Raw genomic sequence first — 14088 nt, forward strand, 5'->3', positions numbered from 1 at the left:
TGTGTGGTTTAAATCAGATCCCCCTCCACTGTGTGATATGTTAATTCAGCTGTGTGGTTTAAATCAGACCCCCCCTCCGTGATGTGTTAATTCAGCTGTGTGGTTTAAATCAGACCCCCCTCCCGTGATATGTTAATTCAGCTGTGTGGTTTAAATCAGACCCCCCTCCACTGTGTGATGTGTTAATTCAGCTGTGTGGTTTAAATCAGACCCCCTCCACTGTGTGATGTGTTAATTCAGCTGTGTGGTTTAAATCAGGCCCCCTCCACTGTGTGATGTGTTAATTCAGCTGTGTGGTTTAAATCAGACCCCCACTGTGTGATATGTTAATTCAGCTGTGTGGTTTAAATCAGACGCCCCCCCTGTGTGATATGTTAATTCAGCTGTGTGGTTTAAATCAGACCCCCCCTCCACTGTGTGATGTGTTAATTCAGCTGTGTGGTTTAAATCAGACCCCCCCACTCCACTGTGTGATATGTTAATTCAGCTGTGTGGTTTAAATCAGACCCCCTCCACTGTGTGATATGTTAATTCAGCTGTGTGGTTTAAATCAGACCCCCCCTCCACTGTGTGATATGTTAATTCAGCTGTGTGGTTTAAATCAGACCCCCTCCACTGTGATATGTTAATTCAGCTGTGTGGTTTAAATCAGACCCCCCCCACTGTGTGATGTGTTAATTCAGCTGTGTGGTTTAAATCAGACCCCCTCCGTGATATGTTAATTCAGCTGTGTGGTTTAAATCAGACCCCCTCCACTGTGTGATGTGTTAATTCAGCTGTGTGGTTTAAATCAGACCCCCCTCCGTGATATGTTAATTCAGCTGTGTGGTTTAAATCCCCCCCTCCACTGTGTGATATGTTAATTCAGCTGTGTGGTTTAAATCAGACCCCCTCCACTGTGTGATATGTTAATTCAGCTGTGTGGTTTAAATCAGACACCCCCCACTCCGTGACATGTTAATTCAGCTGTGTGGTTTAAATCAGACGCCCCTCCGTGACATGTTAATTCAGCTGTGTGGTTTAAATCAGACCCCTCCCCTCCCCAACTCCACTGTGTGATGTGTTAATTCAGCTGTGTGGTTTAAATCAGACCCCTCCCCTGTGTGATGTGTTAATTCAGCTGTGTGGTTTAAATCAGACCCCCCTCCACTGTGTGATATGTTAATTCAGCTGTGTGGTTTAAATCAGAACCCCCTCCACTGTGTGATGTGTTAATTCAGCTGTGTGGTTTAAATCAGAACCCCCCTCCACTGTGTGATGTGTTAATTCAGCTGTGTGGTTTAAATCAGACCCCCCCCCCTCCGTGATATGTTAATTCAGCTGTGTGGTTTAAATCAGACGCCCCCCACTATGTTAATTCAGCTGTGTGGTTTAAATCAGACCCCCCCTCCACTGTGTGATATGTTAATTCAGCTGTGTGGTTTAAATCAGACCCCCTCCACTGTGTGATATGTTAATTCAGCTGTGTGGTTTAAATCAGACCCCCTCCACTGTGTGATGTTAATTCAGCTGTGTGGTTTAAATCAGACCCCCCCCTCCACTGTGTGATATGTTAATTCAGCTGTGTGGTTTAAATCAGACCCCCTCCACTGTGTGATGTGTTAATTCAGCTGTGTGGTTTAAATCAGACCCCCCTTCCCCTCCACTGTGATATGTTAATTCAGCTGTGTGGTTTAAATCAGACCCCCTCCACTGTGTGATGTGTTAATTCAGCTGTGTGGTTTAAATCAGACCCCCTCCACTGTGTGATGTGTTAATTCAGCTGTGTGGTTTAAATCAGACCCCCTCCAGCTGTGTGGTTTATATGTTAATTCAGCTGTGTGGTTTAAATCAGACCCCCTCCACTGTGTGATATGTTAATTCAGCTGTGTGGTTTAAATCAGACCCCCCTCCACTGTGTGATGTTAATTCAGCTGTGTGGTTTAAATCAGACCCCCTCCACTGTGTGATATGTTAATTCAGCTGTGTGGTTTAAATCAGACCCCCTCCACTGTGTGATGTGTTAATTCAGCTGTGTGGTTTAAATCAGACCCCCCCCCCTCCACCGTGTGATATGTTAATTCAGCTGTGTGGTTTAAATCAGACCCCCCCCCCTCCACTGTGTGATATGTTATTCAGCTTCCCCCCTCCACTGTGTGATATGTTAATTCAGCTGTGTGGTTTAAATCAGACCCCAATCAGACCCCCCTCCACTGTGTGATCTGTTAATTCCCCAGACCTCCACTGTGTGATGTGTTAATTCAGCTGTGTGGTTTAAATCAGACCCCCTCCTGTGTGGTTTAAATCAACCCTCCACTGTGTGATATGTTAATTCAGCTGTGTGGTTTAAATCAGACCCCCCTCCACTGTGTGATATGTTAATTCAGCTGTGTGGTTTAAATCAGACCCCCTCCACTGTGTGATATGTTAATTCAGCTGTGTGGTTTAAATCAGACCCCCTCCACTCCATGTGTTAATTCAGCTGTGTGGTTTAAATATGTTAATTCAGCTGTGTGGTTTAAATCAGACCCCCACTCCGTGATATGTTAATTCAGCTGTGTGGTTTAAATCAGACCCCCTCCACTGTGTGATATGTTAATTCAGCTGTGTGGTTTAAATCAGACCCCCCTCCACTGTGTGATGTGTTAATTCAGCTGTGTGGTTTAAATCAGACCCCCTCCACTGTGTGATGTGTTAATTCAGCTGTGTGGTTTAAATCAGACCCCCCCCTGTGTGATGTGTTAATTCAGCTCCACTGTGTGATGTGTTAATTCAGCTGTGTGGTTTAAATCAGACCCCCTCCACTGTGTGATATGTTAATTCAGCTGTGTGGTTTAAATCAGACCCCCTCCACTGTGTGATGTGTTAATTCAGCTGTGTGGTTTAAATCAGACCCCCCCTCCACTGTGTGATCCAGCTGTGTGGTTTAAATCAGACCCCCTCCACTGTGTGATGTGTTAATTCAGCTGTGTGGTTTAAATCAGACCCCCTTCCCCACCTCCACTGTGTGATATGTTAATTCAGCTGTGTGGTTTAAATCAGACCCCCTCCACTGTGTGGTTTAAATCAGACCCCCCACTGTTAATTCAGCTGTGTGGTTTAAATCAGACCCCCCCCACCTCCACTGTGTGATATGTTAATTCAGCTGTGTGGTTTAAATCAGACCCCCTCCACTGTGTGATATGTTAATTCAGCTGTGTGGTTTAAATCAGACCCCCCCCTCCACTGTGATATGTTAATTCAGCTGTGTGGTTTAAATCAGACCCCCTCCACTGTGATATGTTAATTCAGCTGTGTGGTTTAAATCAGACCCCCCTCCACTGTGTGATATGTTAATTCAGCTGTGTGGTTTAAATCAGACCCCCTCCACTGTGTGATATGTTAATTCAGCTGTGTGGTTTAAATCAGACCCCCTCCGTGATATGTTAATTCAGCTGTGTGGTTTAAATCAGACTCCACTGTGTGATATGTTAATTCAGCTGTGTGGTTTAAATCAGACCCCCTCCCCAACTCCACTGTGTGATGTGTTAATTCAGCTGTGTGGTTTACATCAGACCCCCACCTCCACTGTGTGATATGTTAATTCAGCTGTGTGGTTTAAATCAGATGCCCCCCCCTGTGTGATATGTTAATTCAGCTCCCTGATATGTTAATTCAGCTGTGTGTTTTAAATCAGACCCCCCCCTCCGTGATATGTTAATTCAGCTGTGTGGTTTAAATCAGACCCCCTCCACCACTGTGTGATGTGTTAATTCAGCTGTGTGATTTAAATCAGACCCCCTCCACTGTGTGATGTGTTAATTCAGCTGTGTGGTTTAAATCAGACCCCCTCCACTGTGTGATCTGTTAATTCAGCTGTGTGGTTTAAATCAGACCCCCCCCCACCGTGATATGTTAATTCAGCTGTGTGGTTTAAATCAGACCCCCCTCCACTGTGATATGTTAATTCAGCTGTGTGGTTTAAATCAGACCCCCTCCACTGTGTGATATGTTAATTCAGCTGTGTGGTTTAAATCAGACCCCCTCCACTGTGTGATGTGTTAATTCAGCTGTGTGGTTTAAATCAGACCCCCCCACTCCACTGTGTGATGTGTTGTGTTAATTCAGCTGTGTGGTTTAAATCAGACCCCCCCTCCACTGTGTGATGTGTTGAATTCAGCTGTGTGGTTTAAATCAGACCCCCATCCACTGTGTGATGTGTTAATTCAGCTGTGTGGTTTAAATCAGACCCCCCCTCTGTTAATTCAGCTGTGTGGTTTAAATCAGATCCACTGTGTGATATGTTAATTCAGCTGTGTGGTTTAAATCAGACCCCCCTCCCCTGTGATATGTTAATTCAGCTGTGTGGTTTAAATCAGACCCCCCCTCCCTGATATGTTAATTCAGCTGTGTGTTTTAAATCAGACCCCCCCTCCGTGATATGTTAATTCAGCTGTGTGGTTTAAATCAGACCCCCCTCCGTGATATGTTAATTCAGCTGTGTGGTTTAAATCAGACCCCCCTCCACTGTGTGATGTGTTAATTCAGCTGTGTGGTTTAAATCAGACCCCCCTCCCCTGTACGACACATTAATGTAAATTCCGCAGTGGTTTAATGCTGTGTTCAAAACAACTGGGAACTTTGAAAAATACAAGGTCAAATAATGACGTCATTGATCTTCAGAGACAAAGCTGTAGAAAGAGGCCTGGGTTGGATTACTGTTTTTCCACATTTAGTTACGTTACAGCCTTATTCTAAAATGTATCACATTTGTTTTTTTCCCCTCATCAATCTACACACAATACCCCATAATGACAAAGCAAAAACTGTTAAAAAAATAAATAAATGTTTGCAAATATGGACTTCGACCTCATTGGTTGTTTTTTTTGCTCTGACATGCACCGTCTACTGTGGGACCTTAAATAGACAAGTGTGAGCCTTTCCAAATCATGCCCAATCAATTTAATTTACCACAGGTGGACTCCAATAAAGTTAATCGAAACATCTCAAGGATGATCAATAGAAACAGAATGCACCGGAGCTAAACTGAGTCTCATCGCCAAGGGTCTGAATTTTTTACGTAAATACGTTTCTTTTTTATATACATTTGCAAAAATGTTTAATAACTTGTTTTTTGCTTTGTCATTACGGGGTATTGTGATGTCATTACGGGGTATTGTGATGTCATTACGGGGTATTGTGATGTCATTGTGATGTCATTACGGGGTATTGTGATGTCATTACGGGGTATTGTGATGTCATTATGGGGTATTGTGATGTCATTATGGGGTATTGTGATGTCATTACGGGGTATTGTGATGTCATTACGGGGTATTGTGATGTCATTATGGGGTATTGTGTGTAGATTGATGAGGGAAATGTTTTATTTCATAAACTTTAGAATACAGCTGTAACGTAACAAAATGTGGAAAAAGTCAAGGGGTCCGAATGGTTTCTGAATGCACCGTATACAAAAGTATCCGATAAAGAGACTAGGAGAGAAACAAGAAGGCTTTTGTTTGAACCAAGTTGGTTGCAGCAGCCTGGGGCTTCAGCTGTCTGGTAAACACGGTGCCGTTTCAGTCTTTGTGACCACAGCACAACTACATGCATCACAGTTGGTTGGGTTTGTGTGTGACTTGCAGCTCTTTCCGGCATTGTGCAGGGCTGTCTTTCTTTTAGGGTATAGATCAGCTTTAACAGTGCAGACAGATTGTAGCTTCTATCAATGTAATTGTCTGCATCACTTCCAATCCCCCTGTATATTTTTGTTGTTGTAAACATATACAGTACCAGTCAAAAGTTTGGACACCTACTCATTCAAGGGTTTTTCTTTATTTTTACTATTTTCTACATTGTAGAATAATAATGAAGACATTGACTGGTACTGTATATATTAAAATATATTTATATTTTCCTTTATTATTTCCCCCTAACTTTACCACTCCTCCTCTAATTGGAGTAAACTAATGGACAACAACACTTAGGCTTCTACTTCCAGTTTATACATACTACTGTATATACATTTTACTTGACACAATGTATTTTACAATAGTTATCGTGTGTTTTTTATTTATTTTTAAATCCCATCCTTCAGCTACCACGAACCCCTCCCATCGATCTCTGAAGTCCATCCAGTTTTATTTATATTTTTCAACTGTGCTGTTATTTTTCACAAAAGTTCTGAACTTATATACACGGACAAAGTATACTTTACATTAGTTATCTTGTAGTTTCTAATCCCATTCTTCAGCTCCACACAACCCCTCTCAGAAAATCTCTTCACACCATCACTTTTGTATTTCTACTTGCCATATATTTTTCAACTGTGCTATAAAGTTCACAAAATATTTTTCAACTTTTCACAAAAGTTTTGAATCTTTCTTTATTGTCATAGTTTCTACTGATTGTATATTTAAGATTTTTTTTTAAATTGCTAAAAGTATTACTATATTATTTATCAAATCACCCAGTAGTGCTAACTGCTGAGTTAGTTCCAAGTCAATGTTGCACTTCTCCAACCATCCTGGACCTGCGACCAAAAACAATCTACACATGTACAAAATTATTTATTCAAATTTTTTATACTAATTTAAATAGACAAAATTAAAGTTTTGAATCCACCGTTATTTTGCTGCAATTAGTTGATTGTAATTCTGGGTACAGCAGACATTAGAATCCTGACTAGAACCAAAAAATTTGATCATATTACTCCAGTGCTAGCCTCTCTACACTGGCTTCCTGTCAAAGCAAGGGCTGATTTCAAGGTTTTACTGCTAACCTACAAAGCATTACATGGGCTTGCTCCTACCGATCTCTCTGATTTGGTCCTGCCGTACATACCTACACGTACACTACGGTCACAAGACGCAGGCCTCCTAATTGTCCCTAGAATTTCTAAGCAAACAGCTGGAGGCAGGGCTTTCTCCTATAGAGCTCCATTTTTATGGAATGGTCTGCCTACCCATGTCAGAGACGCAAACTCGGTCTCAACCTTTAAGTCTTTACTGAAGACTCATCTCTTCAGTGGGTCATATGATTGAGTGTAGTCTGGCCCAGGAGTGGGAAGGTGAACGGAAAGGCTCTGGAGCAACGAACCGCCCTTGCTGTCTCTGCCTGGCCGGTTCCCCTCTTTCCACTGGGATTCTCTGCCTCTAACCCTATTACAGGGGCTGAGTCACTGGCTTACTGGGGCTCTCTCATGCCGTCCCTGGAAGGGGTGCGTCACCTGAGTGGGTTGATTCACTGATGTGGTCATCCTGTCTGGGTTGGCGCCCCCCTTGGGTTGTGCCATGGCGGAGATCTTTGTGGGCTATAATCGGCCCTGTCTCAGGATGGTAAGTTGGTGGTTGAAGATATCCCTCTAGTGGTGTGGGGGCTGTGCTTTGGCAAAGTGGGTGGGGTTATATCCTTCCTGTTTGGCCCTGTCCGGGGGTGTCCTCGGATGGGTCCACAGTGTCTCCTGACCCCTCCTGTCTCAGCCTCCAGTATTTATGCTGCAGTAGTTAATGTGTCGGGGGGCTAGGGTCAGTTTGTTATATCTGGAGGACTTCTCCTGTCCTATTCGGTGTCCTGTGTGAATCTAAGTGTGCGTTCTCTAATTCTCTCCTTCTCTCTCTCGGAGGACTTGGTTTACATACTCATCTCATATGTATATACTGTACTCGATATCATCTACTGTATCTTGCCTATGCTGCTCTGTACCATCACTCATTCATATATCCTTATGTACATATTCTTTATCCCCTTACACTGTGTATAAGACAGTAGTTTTTTGGAATTGTTAGTTAGATTACTTGTTCGTTATTACTGCATTGTCAGAACTAGAAGCACAAGCATTTCGCTACACTCGCATTAACATCTGCTAACCATGTGTATGTGACAAATAAAAATTTGATTTGATTTGAGCCCTAGGACCATGCCCCAGGACTACCTGACATGATGACTCCTTGCTGTCCCCAGTCCATCTGACCATGCTGCTGCTCCAGTTTCAACTGTTCTGCCTTATTATTATACGACCATGCTGGTCATTTATGAACATTTGAACATCTTGGCCATGTTCTGTTATAATCTCCACCCGGCACAGCCAGAAGAGGACTGGCCACCCCACATAGCCTGGTTCCTCTCTAGGTTTCTTCCTAGGTTTTGGCCTTTCTAGGGAGTTTTTCCTAGCCACCGTGCTTCTACACCTGCATTGCTTGCTGTTTGGGGTTTTAGGCTGGGTTTCTGTACAGCACTTTGAGATATCAGCTGATGTACGAAGGGCTATATAAATACATTTGATTTGATTTTGATTTGATTTCCATGTATTTCTGTAAACTGCATGTGTGACTTAACTCCACCAGTCATATTTATGATATAATTTATAAAGATTATACTTTTTTTTGTAATGTTTTTTTTTTTTTTTAATCTATTAGTATATTTGAGTTTAACCACAATATCTGTTTTATTATTTGTTCTGTCTTTTCTGGTGGATTAAACTGAAATTGAAACCAACTTTCTAAGGCTTGTTTTAAATATAGCAATATTTTGGAGATTATTTCATTTAAAAATATCCGAAAGTAATAGATCGTAATCTGAATAAAGGGAAAAAGGCCATTCTTGAACATGGGGTGAGACATTCTTACTAATTTGCTAGAGAACCAGTCTAGATTTAATATAACGTTTGTATGACTGAAGCTTTTAGTAAGAGGTCTAATCCTTCAATATTTAATCATTTCTGCCCTCCGAATTCATCTTCATTATATAAATAATCCTGTTTAATTTTGTCTGATTTGCCATTTCAGATAAACTTGAATATTTTTTGATGATATCATTTAAAAAAAACAGGTTGTTAGGTATAGGCAGGGTCAAATCCAGTCAGCTGATGTTCTGAAAGAGCTGCAAAATCTGGACCCATACAAATCAGCCGGGCGAGACAATCTAGACCCTTTCTTTCTAAAATGATCTGCCGAAATTGTTGCAACCCCTATTACTAGCCTGTTCAACCTCTATTTCGTGTCATCTGAGATTCCTTTTATTTTACCCCTTTTTCTCCCCAATTTTGTGGTATCCAATTGTTTAGTAGCTACTATCTTGTCTCATCCTTTATCTCATCGCTTATAAATTCCAGGCATACTTAATCAAAATCCTTTTTAAAGTCAGCTATGAATACCAGGCCTGGTTTCCCAGATTATTTTTTATAGTGTTCTATTGTTTCCAGTATTTATCTTATATTATCTCCATTGTATCATCGATAGTCTTCTGACTATATTAAAAGTGTGGTATACTTCCACTGGTATGCCATCCAACCCTGGAGTTCTCTCAGACATACATAAAGCCTTTAATTGTGTCAAGAAATTCATCCTTTGTAATTTGGCCTTCACATGAGTCTCTGTACAGTTGTTAATTTTACATTAATAGTAGAAAAAAAATCCATACAATTATCTTCGGCTAGTGGACTAAAACAAAAAACATGTGCTTAAAGTACTTTGCTTCCCCTTTCAAAATATAGTTTGGTGAATCATTGGTTATTTTTAGTAGCATTTTCTATGTTGAAGATTTAAAAAATAATTGTGCAGGGCTGTCAATCTCCACTGTCTGAGCCTCCTGTTGACATTTTAGCATGAGCTAATGTTAAGATTTGTGACCCAACACTCTTCAGTCAGTTCTACCTTGTTCCAGACTTCTTTTTCCTCCCCAATTTCATGGTATCCAATTGGTAGTTAGAGTCTTGTCTCATCGCTGCAACTCCTCAAGAGAGGCGAAGGTCGAGAGCCATGCGTCCTCCGAAACACAACCCAGCCAAGCCGCACTGCTTCTTGACACACTGCTTGGTTAACCCGGAAGCCAGCTGCAACCGTGTGTCGGAGGAAACGCCGTACAGCTGGCGACCAAAGTCAGCGTGCATGCGCCCGGCTCGCCGCATGGAGTCGCTAGAGCACGATGGGACAAGGACTACGCCAAACCCTCCCCTAACCTGGACTAACTTGCGAGCCGCCTCATGGGTCATCCGGTCTCGGCCAGATGCGTCACAGCCTGGGATCAAACCCGGGTCTGTAGTGACGCCTCTAGCACTGTGATGCAGTGCCTTAGACCGCTGCGCCACTCGGGAGGCCAGTCCCAGACCCCTTCTGATCGAGTATTCCAACCATGTCCTGCCTTCTAGGGTGTTTTTCCTAGTTTCTGTGCTTCTGCATTGCTTTCTCTCTGGGGTTTTAGGCTGGTATCTGTGAAGCACTTTGTGACAACTGCTGTTGTTAAAAGACATAAAATGTATTTTATTTATTGATTGATTGAAACCAGGGTTAGAATAGATCTATCTGTATCAGTCTATAGCTTACCAGTACTTCTGGAAGGTGTTGTCTCAGACAGATGAATCCAGTGCGGAACAGTAGGGTAGTAGTAAACAGCCCAGACAACACAAGCAAACACAAAACCACTGAGATCTCTGCGCCTGTGGAGAGAGATCGACAGTCAGAACACAAAGACCACATATGTGCTTGCGCGCGCACAAACACACACACACACGTGTACCTGCGTTGTACTTGGCAGCTGTGAAGGCACAGCGTGGTTGGCTGTAGGAAGAGTTCTTGTCGCTTCTCTCCTCGCTGTCCCTTATTCTGACGGAGACACAGTACTCTCTGCCTGGAGCCAGGTTATTTAGAATCTTTTCTTTCAGAGACTTCATCTCCTCAGAGTACTGGACACAACAGAAACCAATCAAACCAATGCGTCATGCTTGAATACACCGAGTTATTCAGCACTGAAATGTGAACATGGCATGCAATAAGTAAAGCATCTCTGACGATGCAGTGATGATGTTATACTGTGTGTGAATCTGTCACTCAATATCAAAATGACCCATGTAGCTCCAACCCTTAGGCATGTTTTAGATTTTCAAAAGGTTTGGCTCTTCCTGTCCTCACCTTAGCTCCATGCCTGTTGCTTCTGATGCTTAAACTGTAGCGGAAACTGTCGTAGACATCCCACAAGCCGTCCACAGGAGGCCTCAGGTTCACACACAGAGTGCTGCCGCAGGCCTTAACACTCACCACGGGCGGGTCCAGGATGGCTACAGGACACACAGAGGAACAAACAGCACTTAGTGGCTGCTGTTCAACCAAGCAGTTTTAAAGTCTCTCCAGAAAGGGGAGAACATGTTTTTAAAATGAAGAACGTGTCAGCCTACTAGTTGTTCTGCTAGCGCTTCTGAACACAACTCCAAAGTATTATAACATTAACCCTACAAACTCCATTCCCGGCCCCTCCTTCCCCCACAACCCTGATAAGCACTGGCCTGCTCTCCTTTTTCGGGCGTGACTGAGGAAATGCTGACACTCACTGCCATCGATGGGTTTAAAGCCGCTTTGGTTGCCCGGGGGTGAAACTTCGTTCCCAGACACAGCGAACACCCTGTTGTAGTAGGTGTGACTGCGGCTTGAGAATGCTTTAGTCAGGTTACACACCAGAGGGGACTCCACGTGCTCACAACCAGCCACCACCTCCCAAGACTGGCCACCCCTATTTTAAATGAGGGGGAGAAAAGAGAGAGGTAATGATAGACAGAGAGAGAGAGAGAAGTTCAAGTCTAGTTTATTTGTTTGCTAGTTGGCCATTACACAGTACCGTAATTTACGGACTATAAGCCGCTACTTTATTCCCACGCTTTGAACCTCGCGGTTTATACAATGACGCGGCTAATTTATGGATTTTTCCCCGCTTTCACAAGATTCATGCCACCAAAAAAACTGAGCACCGTCACATAATGTGACGTAAATCGAGCGCGCTCAAACTTCCCATCATTCTGATTACGGTAGTAATCGGTAGTAATCATTTTGTCACCCTCATCATGGCAAAGACACGGAGAAATGCATACGATGCATCTTTCAAGTTGAAGGCGATCGATCTGGCTGTTGGAAAAGGAAAGAGAGCTGCTGACAGCGTGGAGCATTGTCAAAACATCCACTATCATCAACGGGTTTCGAAAGGCTGGACCGCTGCGTGTTGAAGAGGGCAGCGATCCAACATCGGATGAAGCAATTCTGAGGTTATTCAACTCCGACACCGAAGGAGATGACTTCAGTGGTTTCAGTGCACAAGAGGAGGAAGATAGTGACCAATGACTTTCTTGGTAGGCTACTGTTTACTGCTATTTAAAAAAACTTTTTGTTACAAGCCGTGTTTCGTTTAAAAGCTGTGTAAAGTTCATTAGTTTCAATGTACCGGTAGGCACTTGCGTCTTATAGACATGTGCGGCCTATTTATGTACAAAATAAAATAAATAAAAAAATTCAGTGGGTGCGGTTTATAGTCCAGAAATTACGGTAGTTAGTATGGTGTGTGTGTATCATTGAGCTAAAATACAAGAAGACACTCCCAAGTCATGTTCTGACAAGTCTATCTTCACCTAGGTATATGATATAGTTCGGTTCTAATTCTCATTATGAAAGCTTAACCAAGTTTATTCTTCCCAGAGGGTCAATACAACTGCATTAGACAAAACGTGTTTCCACCACTAGTATATATATATACACTCCAATTTAGGCACAACTCCTTCTCTCCAATCCTTACATCTATTATGGTTTGACAGGAAGACTAAGTAATAGGGCAATAAAGCATCATTTCTCCTTTTAAGGGGACCTGATCTGACCTCAACCCCTCATTTTCCTAACCCACAGATCACCGTCCGTATCCCCTATAGCAATCCTGTGACTTCCTCCCGTCCACCCAAACACATTCCAAAGCCATCTAGCTCCTATAGATAACCATTAACTTCTGATGTAAAACAAAACCAGTCGCTATCACTCCTTAAACAAGATACTTCTGAATATAAACAATGGTCTAAGTTTAACCCAGAATCAAACAATATGTTGTGATTACAGTACTGAATCATTCAAAGAGCAAAGACATCAAGGGAAAGCAGTTTGGCCTATTTAACTGAGAGGATCAAAGAGCGAGAGAGATACTCATACTGAATGACACACCTACATCATACCTGCTAGAGAAAATCATTACGCGGTAGTACACGCTCCTGGGGGACCCCGAGCCTGGGTCCCACCTCAGCTGGTGGACAAAATGTCTGGAGGAGAGAGTCACATTGACTGGAGCAGGCAGATCACACACAGCTGAGAAAGAAGAGGAAAATACATTTTATTTAGTGTGTCGTTTGGGTCCTGGATGCTGATTGGCTGAAAGCCTGTGGTATATCAGACTGTATACCACAGCATACTATGACACAAAAATCACTTGTTTTACTGCTCTAATTACATTGGTAACCAGTCTTTAATAATAGCAGTAAGGCATCTTGGGGGGGGGTGTGATATATGGCCAATATACCACAGCTAAGAGTTTTATCCAGGCACTCCACTTCGTGTCGTGTGTAAGAACAGTCTTTAGCCGTGCTATATTGGCCAAATACCGCACCCCTTCGGGCCATATTGCTTAAATATACCACACCCACTCAGGCCTTATTGATAAAAGTAACTTAAAGTATAGGCCTACACCCACACCATTTTGTTGTTGGGGTACGGACACACCATTCAAACTCAGGAAAGATTATTTTTAACATATTTAGTTTTCCATCCCCCAAAAAATGCTATTTCACTCATAATGTAATTAATTATAGGTCATTATTTCAAAGAAATCACACTGGACAGTCACTCGGAAATACAGTAATGATGACTACAATTATGAAGCCGTAACATTACTGAGGAAAATATATATTGTGCAAGATGCAGAGGGACGACAAGCTATTCAAAAATGTCTCACCTGAATGTGCCTGTAGTAACCAGGTAACCATCCATATCACTGGAGACATGACACCATTGCCACAACACTCGGTGTGTCATGTCAATCAAGTTGACTGGTACATCCTCCACCTTGACTCCACTGTGCAGCAGCGCTCATGTCCATCCTCTTCTAGCTGAAAAGGACAGACGGGCTTCATTGTCTCTTTGGGTGTGGTGTTTGTTCACTTGGTTTCAAAGGATCGGATGATTGAGTTGTGGATGTACTGTTTAACCATGTTCATTCTTATGTGGTTGAGGGCGTCTGGGGTTCATAATTCACAACTCAAACCAACATTGTGCTGGAATTTTGGAAAGATAAAAGGAAAAACAGACTAATTTGGTAAGCTACATTAGGCTATTG

The 14088-nt window shown here is 42.6% G+C and overlaps 1 protein-coding gene across 1 annotated transcript in view; it reads right to left on the reverse strand.

The window, feature by feature from the left end:
• Positions 1-14088, reverse strand: part of LOC112243175 — a 59452-nt gene that overhangs the window by 44357 nt on the left and 1007 nt on the right. Inside the window, exons 2-7 of the mRNA XM_024411014.2 lie at positions 13708-13861; positions 12935-13064; positions 11282-11460; positions 10866-11011; positions 10474-10639; positions 10281-10393 (exon numbers count right to left, since the gene is read on the reverse strand). Of these exons, the coding sequence (XP_024266782.1) occupies positions 10281-10393; positions 10474-10639; positions 10866-11011; positions 11282-11460; positions 12935-13064; positions 13708-13756 (783 nt within the window). The 5' untranslated portion in view covers positions 13757-13861. The remainder of the gene's footprint in view (positions 1-10280; positions 10394-10473; positions 10640-10865; positions 11012-11281; positions 11461-12934; positions 13065-13707; positions 13862-14088) is intronic.

Source organism: Oncorhynchus tshawytscha, linkage group LG03, assembly GCF_018296145.1.
Source record: "Oncorhynchus tshawytscha isolate Ot180627B linkage group LG03, Otsh_v2.0, whole genome shotgun sequence".
NCBI lineage: Eukaryota > Metazoa > Chordata > Actinopteri > Salmoniformes > Salmonidae > Oncorhynchus > Oncorhynchus tshawytscha.